This window comes from Urocitellus parryii, chromosome 8 (assembly GCF_045843805.1).
Source record: "Urocitellus parryii isolate mUroPar1 chromosome 8, mUroPar1.hap1, whole genome shotgun sequence".
Classification (NCBI taxonomy): Eukaryota; Metazoa; Chordata; class Mammalia; order Rodentia; family Sciuridae; genus Urocitellus; species Urocitellus parryii.
The window spans coordinates 60570432-60589979 of NC_135538.1; the positions used below are offsets into that span (position 1 = coordinate 60570432).

General features: G+C 31.3%; 1 protein-coding gene across 2 annotated transcripts in view; it reads left to right on the plus strand.

Moving 5' to 3' along the window:
* Nucleotides 1-19548, plus strand: part of Ascc3 (activating signal cointegrator 1 complex subunit 3) — a 348955-nt gene that overhangs the window by 208733 nt on the left and 120674 nt on the right. For both annotated transcript variants that reach the window (XM_077801715.1, XM_077801716.1), the window contains exons 23-30: nucleotides 1097-1195; nucleotides 2070-2238; nucleotides 4978-5198; nucleotides 12848-12933; nucleotides 14261-14427; nucleotides 15730-15875; nucleotides 16009-16129; nucleotides 18855-18997. In XM_077801715.1, coding sequence (XP_077657841.1) covers nucleotides 1097-1195; nucleotides 2070-2238; nucleotides 4978-5198; nucleotides 12848-12933; nucleotides 14261-14427; nucleotides 15730-15875; nucleotides 16009-16129; nucleotides 18855-18997 — 1152 coding nt within the window. The remainder of the gene's footprint in view (nucleotides 1-1096; nucleotides 1196-2069; nucleotides 2239-4977; nucleotides 5199-12847; nucleotides 12934-14260; nucleotides 14428-15729; nucleotides 15876-16008; nucleotides 16130-18854; nucleotides 18998-19548) is intronic.

The following is a 19548-nucleotide window of genomic DNA, read 5'->3' on the forward strand; positions in this document are numbered from 1 at the left end:
TACTATTGCTATTCATAATAAATCATAATTTAGTTTTATTAATTAATAGGAGAAAGTATTTAATTGTTTTTATAATTAACTCTCTTATAATGCTATTAGCTTCAAGAATGTAAAACCTAACTTGCCTCAATCTGATTTACGTAAGGTAATATATCCTTTTGTGCAATAAAAGGTCCACAGATCAGATAGGCCCTAAGGATGGTCCAGTCTTGAGGTTAATAGTATTGTTCAAGGCCCAAGATCTTTCCACTTCTTTGCTCTGCTCGCACTGTTGGATACTTCTCAAATGTTTTTCTGCTTCTTTTTCACTTTTAATGAAGTAAGGGGAACACATACCCACTTCCTCAGCCCACAACATAAACTGTAAGCCCTCTTGCCACACATACACGCACCCCCCCCCAGTCTAATTAGGCCAAGTGTTTGTTATGGACTTCTCCTTTACTATAGATATTGTCAGGAGAATGCCATGAGCTGATTGGCTTTATGTGAATCAAAATTATCCCAGGTGTTATGGTTTAAATGTGGTATCCCCCAAAAGCTCATGTGAGACAGTACAAGAAGATTTAGAGGAGAAATGATTGGGATGTGATCTCCTTTTCATGAGTCCCTGAGGGAGAAGTGAATACTGAACAGTATTGGACCATATAAGGAAAAAAGAGATTGGCTTATATAAACAAAATATGGTATATGTGTCCAGTGGAATATTATTTGACAATAAAAAGAAGCAAAGTACTGATGCAATTTAAAACATGGATGAACTATAAAAATATTATGGTAAGTTTAAAAAGCCAGTCACAGAAGACTATATGTTATATCATTCCATTTAACAAAGTGTTTAGAATAGCAAAATCTATACTTCTAATGAATATAAGTACTCTCTTGGAGGTGATAAAAATGTTCTAAAATTAGATTATGTTCATAGTTGTACAACTTTGTAAATATGTTAAAACCATTGAACTCTGTATACTTTAAATGAGTGAACCTTGTTTTATAAATTATATATCAAAAAAGTTGTTAGACTAATAGTTGCTGATATGTAAACAGTACTGTTACTTGAGTTATGATTTTCATAGTACTAGGATAATTTTTCTTCTAGGTCCATGGGACAGTAGGAGAACCCTGGTGGATTTGGGTGGAAGATCCTACAAATGATCATATTTATCATTCAGAGTATTTTCTAGCTCTTAAAAAACAGGTGAATATAACCTTATTATTTAGCTATCATAAAAAAATATAAACAATTTTTGTTTTTTACTATCTCTCTGATTTCAGAGTTCCATCAAAGTTTTGTTATGTTCTGTTTTTCTGTTTGGTTTCAAAGGAACACAGAGATTCAGTGTGACAATATTGATTATTCAGTCTGATCCTAGTTCAAGAAATTCATTTATAATCTTTACCATGGTTTAAGGCATGGCTTCTAGAGACGTGGAATATATAAAATAAGGGGGATAAAAATAATTTCCTGCAAAATAATAAATCACTTAGTGAAAAGATCATTCCTTGTAAAATTCTCTGTAAAGACTCAATAGTTGCTACATCTTTAACTCATGTTTTATTTATAATTTCTCTTTTTATCAAAGAGAAAGCAAGCTTGCGATTGAAAGTCTTGACTGGATAGCAATAGTATTTTATAGCAATATTTTGTTTTCATGCATTTATCTTCTTGTTAACCATATAACCTATTTATTTTTAAGAGATTTCAGGTATTCCACTTAAGATACTGATCAGATTTAAAGAAAAATATTAAGTAAATAATAATATGGTACTTGAAATTATAGAAATCATGAAGTAATTGAATGAATCATGTTTGGGAAATTCTGATAGTGAATCAAACTGGTAACATGTCATAATGATAACATATATATAAATAATATAAAGTTAGTATAAATTCTGAATTTCTCTTATGTCAAATAATCCTCAGAAGGAAATCGCCTACAAGTTACTGTAGTACCTGAATATCTGAGCTATTTAGAAATCCAACATATTTTATTTTTATTATGTCTTGTATAGATACTATTAAGAATTGACTACTAAGAACTTTATTTATTTTAGACTTTATTTCACATTAGGTCATTAGTAAAGAAGCTCAACTACTGGTATTTACAATCCCTATTTTTGAACCTTTGCCTTCCCAATACTATATCCGAGCAGTTTCTGATAGATGGTTAGGAGCGGAGGCTGTTTGTATTATCAACTTCCAACATCTGATTCTACCAGAGAGGCATCCGCCCCATACAGGTAACAAATTGAACATTATTGTGTTGATGTGAATTATTGACTTCCCAAAATTGTTATTTTAATTAATGTTGACAAGTATAAAGTTGTTTTATTTTGAATCAAAGTCCAACTTACTTGACAATATTGTTTCTAAACTGTATATTCAAAATTTTCAAAATCAAATATGTATATGTTGATAGTCAAATTGTGGACCTTTAATTTTTGTTTATTTAAGCTCCAAAAGCATTAAAGTAGGCTTAGTCAATTCTGATAATTATAGTAATGATGAGAGTTACTATTTCTGTGTTACTGGACTTTCATCTGTACATATAATCATTATTTCTCCATATAGCCTTCCTTTTTCATTGCAATTGTCATTTATCATTTAATCTGTATTCTCTGTGAAACTTTTGAGATATCTCTTTTTTCTTACATTTATTCCAATTTACATAAACTTATTTCTAGTACAGGTTATCTTTTATCCAAAATGTTTAAAACACAAAGTGTTTCAAATTTCACATTTTTTTTTCAGATTTTGGAATGTTCGTATATATATATATATATATATAAAACAAATTATTAAAAGGGATATATAGTAAGAGCATTCAGCAGCATTTTTTATTGTTGTAATATATAAACTCTAGGTTTTCATAACATGAACAAATGCCTTTCTATTTTGATTTATTAAAAAAGCAAAATTTCATGAAGAAATCTTTGCAGTGATACATTTAAGTACCCCTTAAATCTATTTCAAAAACATCTTGAAACTAATTAGTGTACTAATTTCATTTCTTGAGAATTCATAATTGATGAGTATTGATTTTCAGAGATCCTTAATTTACTTTACAGACATAAATTAGGAGTCAAATTTTCTTTCCCATATATTTCAGACAAACTGTTTGACTTTTCAGAATAAAAATGTTTTCTGACTACTTTAAATAGCATGCTATTTGACAGTCTTTTCAGAAGTGAAAGGAGACCTAAATATGACTTTATAATCTTTCATTTTGTCAAATGTACACCTTATTCATATTATTCATTGAGAGATTCTTTATACTACATCTCAATTTCTCTTTGATATCTTGGCATAGCAAAACCAAAAAATTTTATCAAAATACAATGATATTGAGACTGTATTATCTAGTAATCTACTTATTGCAGAGGGTCTTTCTGGTCTTATTTCATCAAATGTGCTTTTGTGATATCTAGAATCTCATAAGTTCAAAATATGTGGAAGTGATGATGTTTTAACTTAAAATATATGCTTCCAATATCATTGCTAGGTTTCTTTCTTTCATTAAAGTACTTAATTCTACATATATTAGCATTATATGTTAATGCCAATTTAATAATTTCTTTGTTACGCAACCAAATACATATCAACCTATTTATATAATTAGCTGATGTAGTATAAACATACCATCTAGGTAAAATCACTGTAATAGATCATCTTAATTTAACATTGTCAATAACTGTGCATTTGACATTGTACAATGTTTAATTTTTAGTCTTTTATTTAAAAAAAAATATGTTTGATTAGCATTGCATGCCTTATCTTGCAATGTCTCCCTCCTTCCTGGATTTCCAGTGCTATGGAAAATTTAAACAATTATAATCAGACATAGAGAGTATGACAGAGAGAGTATGAAGTTAGCTCTCAGCTATCCTTGTAATAGAATAGAGCAATGGGTGGGGCAAAGATAACTTTTTAAAGTCATCTTTTTATTTTGTTTTTTTTTTTCCTTTAGGGACAAGGTACCCAGGATTGAACCCAAAGGGCACTTAACCACTGAAGCACATCCCCAGTCTTTTTATTATTATTATTATTATTATTTTGAGAGATAGGATATCACTAAGTTGCTGAGGCTGTCGTTCAACTTGGGATCTTTCTGTCTCAGCCTCTGAGCTGCTGGAATTATAGGCCTGTGCCACCATGCCCAACTAAGTTAGTTTTTGTTTTTAAGTACATTTTTTAGAAGAAAATTTATCATATTTTTCATTTTGCAACCATACTATAAAGGTCAGATCAATGTGTCCTCTTAACTGATTTTTTTATATCTTCTTTTTTAAACTTTTCTAATAATTATCTAATTTCTTCGGCACCCAGTCTGTATAATGAGAAACAACCAAATCTAGTGTCTTTCAATACATAAATTTACTTTACAGACATAAATTTCAGCAATGATTAGTGAAAGTAAGAAGACCTGTACCCTTTAAGGAAAGAGTTTTTTGTTTCGTTTCGTTTTGTTTTACTCAGTCATGCTGTGTTCTGAAACTACTATCCTTGTTCCTTCCTGAATAAGGCTAAATTCATTTTTGTTTCCATTGGCTGTACCAAAAGCTCACTCAGCTACTCAGGATTGGTCAGTATCTAGCAGATCAAAAGTAATCTGTTGTTAGTGACCCTTCCAATACTGCTGTTTACAAATGGTTTTCATTGTTTTACAAATTACGGCAGATTTATTTTTGTACCATAACATACATACTTTCATGTACTTTTATTCAAGTCATTTCCCTTTTTGGAAGAGAAATATATAGTTGGTTTATAGGTTTATAGGGAACTCTACAATAAAAGTGTTCTGTTTATCAGTTATGTTAAATGTAGTGACTGAATAAGATGTGTCACTGGTGTATAAGAACTTATGTTAAATATGTTCTTCTCTTGAGATAATTAGGAAGTGTTATTCTTTAAAATATAGTATTCAGTATTGTGCATGTTTTTTCAGTTATTGTATAGAAGTACCTGTTGGATCTTTTCAGAATTACTGGATCTTCAGCCTTTGCCAATTACGGCTTTGGGATGTAAAGCATATGAAGCGCTGTACAACTTCAGCCACTTTAACCCTGTGCAGACACAAATATTTCATACACTGTATCACACAGACTGTAATGTCCTACTTGGAGCACCCACTGGATCAGGAAAGACTGTTGCAGCTGAATTAGCTATTTTCAGAGTCTTCAACAAGTATCCCTCCTCAAAGGTATGTTGAACATATTGTGTGCTTATTATATTCAATTAGAAAAGATAGTTAATGTCTCTAAACTAGCCAGGTCCAAATATCCTGGCATACCCTGGTGAATAGCTTTGTTATACTCTCAGTGAATTTTCCAGGGGGCCAGATCAGTATTAGAATAATTTGTTGCAAAAAATATTGATATCAGCTTTGGAGTCTTCTATATGAATTTCTCATGTATATAGTGCTCACACATCCTCATATCTATAATTCATGGGTACTTCTTTTATGAGGTAATTAATTCTTAGCTGTACTTGTTAGGTATATAATAATTCATAATCATTCTTTGGATATGAATGAAATGCTAATACTTTAAAACACTTTGATTATACACAGGAAATATAGACATAACTTATGCTACATTCCTCCAAATATTGATATTATCAATTAATGTCAAATAACACCGGAATCAAATAAGTATTGATTTTTAATTTTTTAAAAACATAATATTTAGTAAATTTTTCCCAATTCTATTTTATTTTTAATAAAAATGATTTATATTTGAGGTGTTCAATGTGATACTTAAATGTACATATACATTATAAAATAATTGCTAGAATCAAGATAGCTCAGATATCCATCACTTCAGATAATTACATATGTTTGCAGTGGGAACATTTAATATCTAGTCAGCAAATTTCAAGTCTATTCATACGATATTATTAAATACAGTCACCATTCTGTACTTTAGATCTCTAGAACTTGTTCTACATAAATGAAACTTTGTATCCTTTAAGCAATATCTCCTCATATCCCCCATTTTCACCCCTCTTAACCATTATTTTACTCTGCTTCTATGAATTTGGCTTTTTTAAATTGCACCTGTCAGTGAAATTATGTTTTGTTGTTTTCAGCTTAACACAATGTATATTATTGCAAATGGCAAGATTTTCTTCTTTTGTAAAGCTGAAAGATCTCCCATTGTGTTTCAGTTTCTTTTTTCATCCATCTTGAGTCACGTAGACTGTTTCTTTATCTTGGCTTTTCTAATCAATGATGTAATAAACATAGAAGTGTACATGTCTTTGATATATTGATCTCATTTCTTTTGGATATGTATTCAAAAGTAGAATTCCTATGATGATGATGATGTTTTCTATGTATAATTTCTTAAGGCTCTCCATGTGTATTTTCCATAATGGCTTCCCCGACTACATTTCTACCAGCAGTGTGTAGCAGTTTCCTTTTCTCCACATCCTTGCCAATACTTTCATTGTTTTAATAATATTCGTTCTAACAGATGTGAGGTGTTGACTCATTGTGATTTCTAAAAAATATTTATTTTTTAGTTGCTGTTGGATACAATACCTTGATTTTATTTATTTTTATGTGATGCTGAGGATCAAACCCAGGGCCTCTCATGTGCTAGACGTGTGCTCTACCACTGAGCCACAACCCCAGCCCTCATTGTGATTTTGATTTGCATTTCCCAAATGATTAGTGAAAGTAAGCACCTTTTCATGTCTGTTAGCCATTCTGTATTTCAACAGAATGATATCTATTTGCCTCATTTGTCCCTCCACCTTTTTTTTTCTATAATAGAATTTTTAGGCTTTTTGTTCTTGGTGAGTTCCTTATATGTTTTGGATATTAACACCTTATTAACATCTGCAAGTATTTTCTCCTATTACATATGTTATTTTTTTAATTCATTGATTGCTTCCTTTTTTGTGCAGAAGGTTTGTAGCTTTGGTGCACCCCTGTTTGTTTATTTGTACCTTTTTTTCCCTGTGTTCCTGGGAACATATTCAAAAACTCATTGCTAAGACCAGCATCAAGATCTTTTTCCCTGTTTTTTTTCTAGGAGTTTTATGGTTTCAGATCTCACATCTAAGTTTTTAGTAAATTTCAAGATAATTTTTGCATATGGTGTAAGACAAGGTTCCAGTTTTATTCTGTTAAATGTAGATGTTCAATTTTCTCAACACCATTTATTGAAGCCTATCCTTTTCCTTCTTGGTATTCTTGTCAGATTAGTGACAAGATGTGTGTTTATTTCTAGACTCTATTCTGTTCTGTTAGTCTATGTGTATATGTTTGTGCCAGCGCCATACTATCTTAATTATTGAAGCTTTGTACTATAATTTGTAGTCAAGAAGTAGAATGCCTCTTACTTTATTCTTTCTCAAGATTTCTTTGGTTTTTTGGTTCTTCATGGTTCCTTAATAATTTAGATTTTTTCTATCTCTAAGAAAAATGCTATTGGCATTTGTTAGGGATTACATTGAATCTGTAGATTGTTCTGGGTAGGTCATTTCTTACTTTTTTTTCAGTTAAACATTTAATTTTATTTTATATGCTTATAAAACAGCATAATGTGTCTCAGATTGCAATAAAATCTGGAAAGTGGAAGCTGGAAAAGGAGACTGTGATCCAGAATGGGTAGACACTTTTTCATACTTTATCATGGCAAGTTTCAAAACTTCACTGGACTTTTATTCCTTGATGAAATAGATGAACTGTGATTGCACACGTTCATTCTGGTTCTCATGTTGAGAAATTTTCTCTGTTGTTATCAGTACTCCTTGAATAAATGTAGAAACAGGGCAAACTTAATTTAACTAAATAAAACCCCAAAGGAAACAGAATGATTTCATTACATGAAATCAATCAGGGGCTTCCAAATTTTTCCACAGTTTTTCAAAGAAAGAAAATCAGGTTTTTGTTCTACCCCCACTACCAATTTATTATATGACAGAAGGGACGTCACAACTTCTCTGGAACTTTTTCCTAAAAAATTGTATTAAATCATTTGTAAAGTCCCCATTATTTCTGAAATTCTAGAGTTCTTTGATTTCAGCTATAACCTCATGAAAAAGAAAGGGTTTTTTTCTTTTTTATCATTATTAATTTTTACATGACAGTAGAGTATATTTTGAAATATTATACATACATAGAATAAGTATAACTTGTTACAATTAAGATACTATTATTGTGGTTGTACATGATATAGTGTTACACTGGTCATTTATTTATATATGAGGATAGGAATGATATTCCATATTCATTCTACTGTCTTTCCTATTGCAGTCACCCCCTCCCTTTCCTTCATTTCCCTTTGTCTAGTCCAGTGAATTTCTAATCTTCCCCTCCTTTGTTGTGACTTATCATCCACATATCAGAAAGAACATTCTGCCTTTGGATCTTTGTGACTGACTTATTTAACTTAGCGTGATATTCTTTAGTTCCATTTACTTACAAGCAAATGCCATAATTTCATTCTTCTTTATGACTAAGTAATATTCTATTGTGTATATATACCACAATTTTTTCATCCATTCATCTCTTCAAGGGCACCTAGGTTGGTATCATAGCTATTTTGAATTGAGCTGCTATAAACATTGAAGTAGCTGTGTCACTGTAGTATGCTGATTTTAAGTCCTTTGGATGTAAAGAAAGGAGTGGAATAACAGGGTCAAATGGTAGTTCCATTCCAGTTTTCTATTTTATTATTATTATTTCTTACATACATGACATAGTGGAGTGCAATACATTCATAATTTTTTGCATTACGATTCTTAATACACCTTTATACCACAATTTATCAAACCTCTGTTTTTATAGTGTTGACGCTAGCTCAGCAGTTCCTTCGACACAGAATGTACAACCATTCCAAGTTTTCTAAGGAATCTCCAGACTGCTTTCTGAGTGTTTGCACCAATTTGCAGTCCCACCAACAATGTATAAATGAACCTCTGTCATTCTGACTGGGGTGAGATGGATTTTCAGTGTAGCTTTGATTTGTTTTTCTCTAATTGCTAGAGATGTTGAACATTTTTTCATATATTTTTTGACCATTCATATTTTTTCTTCTGAGAAGTGCCTGTTTAGTTCCTTAACCCATTTGTCAGTTGGGTTATTTGTTTTTGTTGTTGTTGTTGTTATTTACTTATTTGGTTAAGTATATATCCTGGAGATTAATGTTCTGTCTGAGATGTTGGTGGCAAAGATTTTCTTCCATATTGTAAGCTCTCTGTTCACCTTCTTGATTGTTTCCTTTGCTGTGAAGAAACTTTTTATTGATTTTTTTATTGATTCTTTATTTTATTTCTTGTGCTTTAGGAATCTTATTGAGGAAGTCGTTTCCTAAGCCAACATGGTGGAGAGTTGGTCCTAATTTTTCTTCTAGCATGTACAAAGTCTCTGGTCTAATGCCTAAGTCCTTGATCCACTTTGAGTTGAGTTTTGTGCAGGGTGAGAGACAGAGGTTCTTTGATTGATATTGTATATTTTCCATGGAAAGATTTTTATCTTCTTGATTAAATTCTAAGTATCTTTTGATGTTGTTGTGAATGGAATTGTTTTCTTTATTTCTTTTCAGATAACTCATTGTTAGTTTTAACAAATGCTACTGATTTTTGTTTATTGATTTTTATGTCTTGTGCCTTTCTTGACTTTGCTTATTAATTCTAGCAGGTTTTTTTTTAATGTAGCATTTAAGGTTTTCTTGTTTTTAAATTGTATGAGTACATTACATTTGAAATAGAGGTATCTTAGACATGTTGCAATTATGTGCTGTTTCTTCATCATTTGTGATTTCAGAAATATTCAGACTTCCTTTTTCCATGATTTTCATTTAGTGTTGTTTCTTTCTTACTTTGTTTCTCTATTTTTTAAAATATATTTTTGTAGATGTATGGGCCTTATTTTATTCATTTATTTATATGTGGTGCTGAGAATTGAACCCAGTATTTTTAATCTGTTATATAATTATTGATTCACAAAGATATTTTAGTAAAAAAGAAGAGTTAAGTTTTGCGCATGGTGAGAGATAGAGGTTTAATTTCATTTTGTTGCATATGGATTTTCAGTTTTCCCAGCACCATTTGTTGAAGAGGTTATCTTTTCTCCAGTGCATGTTCTTGGCACCTTTGTCTAATATAAAATAATTGTAGTTTTGTGGATTAGTCTCTATGTCCTCTATTCTGTACCATTGGTCTACCAATCTGTTTTGGTGCCAATACCAGGCCGTTTTTGTTACTATTGCTCTGTAGTATAAATTATGGTCTGGTATAGTGATGCCACCTGCTTCAATCTTCCTGCTAAGGATTGTTTACCCTGCGTCTAATAGAAGAAAAAGTAAGCCCTAATCTCCATCATGTGGGATTAGGCCCCAACTTCCTTAATAAGCCTCCTGTGGCGCAAGAATTAAAATCAAGAATCAATAAATGGGATGGACTCAAACTAAAAAGTTTCTTCTCAGCAAAAGAAACAATAAGTGAGATGAATAGAGAGCCTCCATCTTGGAACCAAATTTTTACCCCTCACACATCAGATAGATCACAATCTTAATCTCTACGGTATATAAAGAACTCAAAAAGCTAAACACCAAAAGAACAAATAACCCAATCAATAAATGGGCCAAGGACCTGAACAGACACTTCTCAGAAGATGATGTACAATCAGTCAACAAATACTTGAAAAAATGTTCATCATCACTAGCAATTAGAGAAATGCAAATCAAAACCACTCAGATTTCATCTCACTCCAGGCAGCTATTAAGAATACAAACAACAATAAGTGTTGGTGAGGATGTGGGGAAAAAGTTACACTCATACACTGCTGGTGGGACTGCAAATTGGTGCAGCCAATATGGAAAGCAGTATGGAGATTTCTTGGAAAATTAGGAATGGAACCACCATTTGACCCAGCTATTCCTGTCCTCGGACCATACCCAAAGGACTTAAAAACAGCATACTACAGGGACACAGCCACATGGATGTTTATAGCAGCACAATTCACAATAGCTAAACTGTGGAGCCAACCTAGATGCCCTTCAATAGATGAACGGATTTTTAAAATGTGGCATATATACACAATGGAATATTACTCAGCAATTAAAAAAGTAAAATCATTGCATTTGTAGGTAAGTGGATGGTGTTGAAGAAGATAATGCTAAGTGAAGTTAACAAATCCCAAAAAAACAAATGCAGAATGTTTTTTCGGATATAAGGAGGCTGATTTGTAGTGGGGTGGGGAGTGGGAGCATGGGAGGAATAGACAAACTCTAGATAGGGCAGAGGGTTTGGAGGGAAAGGCAGCATTCTCTCACATTAATAAGGTGTTATTAATGATGGTGGAATGTGATGATCATTATTATACAAAGTATATGTATGAAGACATGAATTGGTGTGAATATATTGTGTCTACAGCCAGAGATATGAAAAATTGTGCTCTATATATGTAATAAGAATTGTAATGCATTCTGCTGTCATATTTAAAAAAATCAAAAAGAAGAGTTAATACTCTAGTTTGAGACATTTTTTAAAGAAGTGCTGTTTTAGTGAATAATGTAGTTTATAAAATTGAAACAGCTAAAATATATGACTGGAATTTGTTAAGATCTGCGTTAAAATTTAAACAGCTAGCTTATTTCTTATACATTGTTGATGGGACTTCAAATTAGTATAGCTACTTTGGAAAGCGATATGGAGATTTCCCCAAAGACCAGAAATTGAAACACCATATGATCCAGCTATCCCACTCCTTGGTATTAATCCAAAAGGTTTAAATCAGCATACGGGTACATCAATCTTTATAGAAATGCAAGTCATAATACTCAAGTTATGGAACCAGCCCAAGGGCCCATCAACAAATGACTGGGTAAAGAAACTGGTATATATATACATGGAAACTGCATATACACATGGAATTTTACTCAACTATAATTATGGCATTTTCCAGTAAATAGATGGAACTGAAGAACATTGTGCTAAGAGAAATAAGCCATATATGTCAGAAAGGATTGAATTCTTTTTTTTTTTTTCACATGTGGAAGCTAGAGCAAAATGAGGGGGAAAAGAGGGAAGGGGAATTATTTGAAAATAGAAGGGAGATCAGTGGAGTAGAGAAAGGGAACAGAGGGGGAAGGAGGTGGGACAGGGAAAGAGAGGAACTGTAGAATGCAATAGACCAAAGTATGCTATCTGAATTCCACATTTATATATAACTATAAAGCACCAATTAAAAATAAATAAATAAGAAGGAGGACCAGTAGAGTAGAAAACAGGGAAGAGGGAATGGAAAGCAGCAGCACTGTGAGCTAAAATGGATCATCAAATTATATTCCATGCGTATGTGATTATATCAAAATGAACCCCAATATTATGTATGACTACAATGTACTAATAAAAGTGCTAAAAGTAATAATTTAAAAACCTTGAAAAAAAACTTCAAAATATATTACTTCAAAATACATTATTTCAGGAGTTACAGCTTTGTTAAATCTTGAGCATAATAGGAAGTCATATATTTATTTTTGTCAAAATCCTAATTTTTTGTGTAATATATGTTCTCATAGTTTTATAAATGTATTAACATTGTTAGAACATAATTTCATTATAAAATGCCTAAGGAAAATACCTTTAGTGTTTTTTGTATTTTAAATTCACCTGTTAGTATTTTTATGATAGAATGTTTATGATGCATTAATTTTCTGCTTTATTTTGGATATGTGTAGTTTAACTTAATGACTTTTTCTCAATAATTTAAAAATTTAAGTATTCTGTGAAATTTTAAAACCACACTGTCCTGTTTTGACAAATTTTGTTTATTTTATTTGAAAAATGACCTTACTGTTCTCTTTAAAGTCCTATTGCTCATTGCTCCCTCTTTAGGCGGTTTATATTGCACCCCTAAAAGCCCTAGTTCGTGAAAGAATGGATGACTGGAAGGTTAGAATAGAAGAAAAACTTGGTAAAAAGTAAGTTCCTTTTTTTGTTCAAGAGATACACTTTCAATAGTCTGAAAAGACCAATAAATGAAAGAGTTGCATAATACCTATGAATATGTTTACAGTGTTTTTTTTAATCTTTTAAGAGTTCATAGCTACTATTAAAATGGTGTCAATATTCCCATGTTTTAAGATTGAAAAATGAACTTCTTTTAATTTCTTAATATGAATACTTTTTGGTGGCAGCTAATTTTTTCTATATATATTATAGTACATATATATAATTTTTCATATTTTTAGTTGTAGATGGACACAATATCTTAATTTTATTTATTTATTTTTATGTGGTGCTGAACCCAGTGCCTCACATGTACTAGGCAAGCATTCTCTCACTGAGCTATACTCCCAATCCCTTCAATATGTTCTCATTGTAAAAGAAACATGTTATTTCTCTTTAGTTTTTTCTCATGTTGTTCAGAGTAAATTCTAGAAACCATTTAAAAGGCATTGTGTATGGAGAGTATTTATGACATATAAAACTTCTGTGATGAATATATTGTGTTTTTACTTACTATTTTTGAATATTACAAAACCATTCATTACAGTATATAGCAAATGATTGTGGATAATTATATGTCCAATAGAGCATCACTAATTATATACCTCTACCCAATGCAAAATATTGTATAACTATATAGATCAATGAGCTTTTTTACACTGAATAAATGATCTCCAGGAATAATTGGAAAAAATAAGACTTTTAAGTAAACTATCCTATCCCTTTTTTAAAAAAACAATAAGATACAAATATATGAATGCTTTTGGATGAGAATTAGGTGGGATGTTCCGGAGATGATTCACAACATATTCTTTGAATAATGTGAATATATTATATATTCAGTATCCTGGTATGTTTTAATTTATTTGTTACCTTGAGAAAATTTAAACCTAAGAAATGAAAGTTATACACAATCTATTATTATTGAGTGTCCCCTTTTATCAAGTTAATACTTTCCCTCATTAAAAAAAATAATGATGTTTATTTCCAAAAATGTTTTTCCCCCCAAAGAAAAAAGATTTTAGTTCCACTCTGTAGAGAAGGAGATAGAAATTCACCTTTATAAATTCACTTAAAGATTCTATAAATATAGTCAAAACAAAGTCTGACACTTTTGTACATCTGTATAAAAGATGTGTGAATGAATTGGATTTACATTTTTGACTCATTTCCGAAAATTTCAGAAATCAAAGAGGAAAAAAGTAGTTTTAAGCATCATAAAATTTTATTGGAATATATCAATATTGTTGCCTTTACAAGATTATGTGTTACTTGAGAGTCATTTTTATTTCCCTCCAGAGTTATTGAACTAACAGGGGATGTGACTCCTGATATGAAATCCATTGCCCAGGCTGACCTTATTGTCACTACACCAGAAAAGTGGGATGGAGTCAGCAGAAGCTGGCAAAATAGGAACTATGTTCAGCAAGTTACTATTCTCATCATAGATGAAATTCATCTGCTTGGTTGGTACCACTTTGAGTCTTTTTATTGATATTATTTTTATTTATTTTTATTGATATTATCTATTTATTTTTATTGATATTATTTTTAATTGACAGATAATTGTATATAATGTTGGGGTACAATGTAATATTTTAAGATGTGCACACATACGCACATACATACGCGCACACAGAGTGTGGAATAATTAAATCAAGCAAATTAACATCTGTTACATCAATTAGAATTTTTATGGTGAAACATTAGAAATTTACTCTTTTAGCAATTTTTAAATATACATTTAGCTTTTTCATTTCTTTCTGACTGAAAGACCTGACCAGAACTATTTTAGAGGAGTAAAGTTCGTTAGGTTCTCATGTTTTAACAGGTCTCAGTCTATAAATGTTCAGTTTCATTGCTGTGGGCCTGAGGTACAGCAGAACATCATGGCAGCTCAGTTTATGGCAATCATGAAGCAGAAAGAACTCTGCTCACCAGAGACAAAATATAAACCCCAAAGGCAAATACCTAGTGACCTGTCTCCTCCAGCTATATTCTGCCTGCCTAGAATTACCACCCAGTTAATCCATATCACTGGGTTAACCCACGTAGATTACAACACTTATTATCATTTCTCCTCTGAGTGTTCTTGCATTGTCTCACACATGAGCTTTTGGGGAAACCACATATCACAACTATAACATACATTATTATTGACTATAGTTGGCCTGGTGTACTGTGTATACTCACACACTCCTGTCTAAATGAAACTTCATATCCTTTGGTCAATATCTCCCTATTCCTTTTCAACCCCCAGCATCTGGCAACTACCAGTCTACTCTTTATATCAATTTTGACTTTTTTTTTATTCCACATTCCATTTAGATCATTCAGTTTTTTTCCTGGCTTTATTCTTTTTACATAATGCCCTCCAACTTCATCCATAGTGTTACAAATGACAGAATTTCATTCTTTTTTATTGCTTAAAAGTATAAACATATACATATATGCAAATACACACATGAACACACACTTATATATACATAGCACATTTTCTTTATCTATTCATTTGGTAATGGTCACTTAGGTGGATTCCATTTCTTAGCTATTATGAACAATGCTGCATTGAACTTGAAAGCACATATATCTCTTAAGCATATTGATTTCATTTCCTTTGGATATATACCCAGAAATGGGATTACTCTATCATATTGTAGTGTTATCTTTAGGTTTTTGAGGAACCTATAAACTTGACTTCATGCCTGCCTACAGCAGCCACTTTGAATTTGTCAAATGATTAATGTATTATTATTCTTATTTCCTAGGGGAAGAAAGAGGTCCTGTTCTAGAAGTCATTGTATCTCGAACAAATTTTATCTCCTCACACACAGAAAAGCCTGTTAGGATAGTTGGACTGTCTACTGCATTAGCTAATGCTAGAGACCTTGCTGACTGGCTAAATATTAAGCAGGTATGTGAAAGATGGATAAGTCAGGCAGTAACATGACACAGGTTGCCACATTAAGGAGACATCATAACATTATGAACATATATATGTTTGTATAATATATAAATTGAAATGGTTTCTCTCATCTTAACTATAGATGGGCTTGTTCAACTTCCGACCATCAGTACGCCCTGTTCCACTGGAAGTTCATATTCAAGGCTTCCCAGGTCAACATTACTGTCCCCGCATGGCAAGTATGAACAAGCCTGCATTTCAGGGTGAGCTTCAGTTTCTACTATTTCAGATTGAAATAGTAACCATTCTGTATTATAGCTATCAATTGTATTCTAAATGGTTTGGGTTTATTTTAAAGGGCAATAGTGGTCCAACTTATGCAAATATCTAAAGCTGATTACTTCAACTGTTAAGGAATATATATGTTAAACTACATTGAAATTAGACATATCTCACAAAAGTGTCTTTGTAGTAGGATAAAAATATGTAATTTTGAAAGCAATCAAATAATTCTATAAACATTTTCTTTAGGACAATTACTAGTTTAAACAATGATCAATAGAAAGAAGTAAAAATTCACATAATCTTTATTTTTACTAGAAACCATAAAACTTTCAGTACTTTTTTTACAGTAATTTAGTTTTTGTTTTGTTTTTTCATTTTTCCATTTCTAAAAAATTCGTCAAACAAGAAAGATTTAAGAATAACACTCCTATTTTATTGAAACATGTTTAATTTAGACTACATTAGGAATATTTATTGTATCAATTAAAAATAACCTATTAAATAAATTCTCTAGTGTGAACTGCTGTTGATTGTGAGGTGACTTTTTAGCTTCTGTAATTAGCCTTATGACAGAAGCAAAGTATTGATTGTAAGCTAGAGACCAATCTCAGCCATTCAGATTATTTACACCTCCACAGAAGCATTGTACAAAATCACTAATGAACAATAAATCTGCTGGGAACTGTTCAGCTACACCTGTTCTTGTAGCAGCAAAAATCCATTAAATGTTGTGGTTTAAAAAAGAGACAAATTCATTCATGATTGTGTGTACAAATGATACCAATATTGTAATAATATGTGAGTTTAAACATTGCTTTTGTAATGATTTACAATCAATTTATCCTTTATATACTATACTATTCTAATAAATGGTTTTAAAAAGTGGGAAATAAGATAAATGAGTATATTTTTCATAATGTGTATAGTTGAAAATGTGTGTATCTATTTAAGAAATGGCTGATTGCATACCATTAATGGAAATAAAGCATTTTGTATTTTGTAAATCAATAGTAAATAGCTGAAATTCCTGCACTTCTTAAGATACAGTATCAGCACAACTGCTGTCCTTAAAAACTATTTATTACACTGGTAGTGATTACTTATTTCTTTGAATTTAGAAATATGATTTTATGATAGCTTTATTTCTCACCATTAGAGTATAAATATAGTCAAGGTCATGTCAGCATTTCCATTATAAACCTTACATCTCAGGCCATAAAAAGGAATTCTTTACATTTCAAACAAAAAATTACAGTAAAGTTGAACTTTTTCTCATAAAATTTGTGAATATCTCTGTGTTAAGAAAGCTATACAGACATTTATAAATTCTGCTTGGGCTGTCTTATCAGCATTTTGGAGTAAAGAAACCTCAGTTACAGTTAGAGCAAAATGATTTATGTGGTTCTTTAAGTAATTTTTTTTATAGATTTGATTTATAGTATTCCTCCAGTGTTGTTACTCAGGTTTCCCAATATTCATTTCACCTTGTGTGTGCTGAGCATTCCCGTGCTATTTCTCAGATGTACATTCAGGCAGAGCAACCTCTTAGCCAACTTCTATATTTTATTTTCCCACTTGAAAAGTCCTGGTTTTAGAAAATCTGAGGGAAAAGATTCTTTTGATTTATCTCTTGTCTGTTTCTTGGGACATTCTCTTCTAATTTTTCCATCTCATAACAGGGAAAAAATAAAAAGGAATTATCTGTACTCTTTGAACATCTTTCATCACCCTGAAGGACTTGAATTTTGCAAGGAAAGCAAAAGGAAACAGAAGCAAGGTGCAGAGTCAAAGCCAAAGCTGCTGGCCTGAGCTTCTAGCTTTATTTATATAAATAGGTTACATTAGGTCATTATCATCATTAGTACATATTGTTCATTGAATCACTAGGGAGGTTAGAGAGTTAGCAACACTGTGCAGCTTATTCCTCAGTTACATACTAAGTTGCAATGTGCAATGTTAGGAACTTTGTGTAACTCTCAAGAAAGCTTATTGTATAAAGTTACTGTCATATGGACAGGTTTAGGCTCAGTGGTTGTCTAACAAGAGAGTTTCTTTATTCCTAGAAGCTGAGTATCTTGAGATCAAGGTCTAGGCTGATAAGACTCTAACACAGAGCCTCCTCATGGAGGGCATTACCATAGCAGCAAGGCATGTATATGTAGTAGTTATCTTACTAGTTCCTGGGAAAAACTGCAGAATATTCCAACCGTGGAAAACAAAATGTCTATTATTCCCTGGGAGTTTGCTCACCAGAGGAAATTTGTTGTCTTATACATTTCCACATCCAGAATCCTTACAGAATCTTATCAGATCCCAGGACCAATTAACTATAATATCACAATTTACACAGGCAGAAATATTTCAGAAACACTACTTAGAAATAGAAAACTCAATCATGTGAGCATTTAAGGTTTTCCTTCCAGGTCAATTCAGAATAGAAATTGGAACTGACATAATTGCATTTTCCCTCTCCTAGGCATTATGCTCCTTAGATAGAGCCAGGAATCTCTCCTTTCCTGTCATCTATGTAGAGTGCTGTCAGATCCATTTAGTACCTGGAATAATGCTAAATGTTATGACCAAATTAAAAATTCAGCTAAATCATATGCAACATCAGTTTTGTACACCTATTTGATATCTATCTGAAATTTATCTTCTAGTGTTAAGCAACTTAACATTTCATTTTCCACAACTTTACAACAGCAATTAGAAGTCATTCTCCAGCCAAACCTGTTTTGATATTTGTCTCATCAAGACGTCAGACTAGACTTACTGCTTTGGAATTGATAGCCTTTCTGGCTACTGAAGAAGATCCAAAGCAGTGGTTGAACATGGATGAAAGAGAAGTAAGCAACATTTTTTTCTTCTTCTTATACATATCAGATTTGTTTGTATTGTATTATAATGGAAATATAGATTTATGTTTAGTTTTATTCTACAATAAAAGTTTAAAATAACAGAAATTTAGAAAAAAAATAGAGGAAAGAAGAAATGTATTACACTGCCACCTTAAAACAATAAGATTAATATTCTAGTTAGTATTTTTCCATTAAATATTTACTTTAGGTATTTATGTTTGACTTTTTCCTTTGATGTCATCATGATGTATATATTTTATACTCAACTATGTGTTTATAAATTTTGAACATTCCCTGCCCTTATAGAACTTATGATCACTTTTATAAAATTAAATTTTTAAAAAATATACAATATAATCATTGTTTAAAATTTAGAAAATACTAAAAGGTATATAAAAATTTTAAACTTCTATAAAAACTACATGGTTTTATTCCTTTATGTAGATAGTTCATAATGTTCTTTGTTTGTCATTATGCATTTTTATTATAAGCTATGGTTTATTTAGAATTATTTCCTCAATATAGAGTTGTAAAAATAA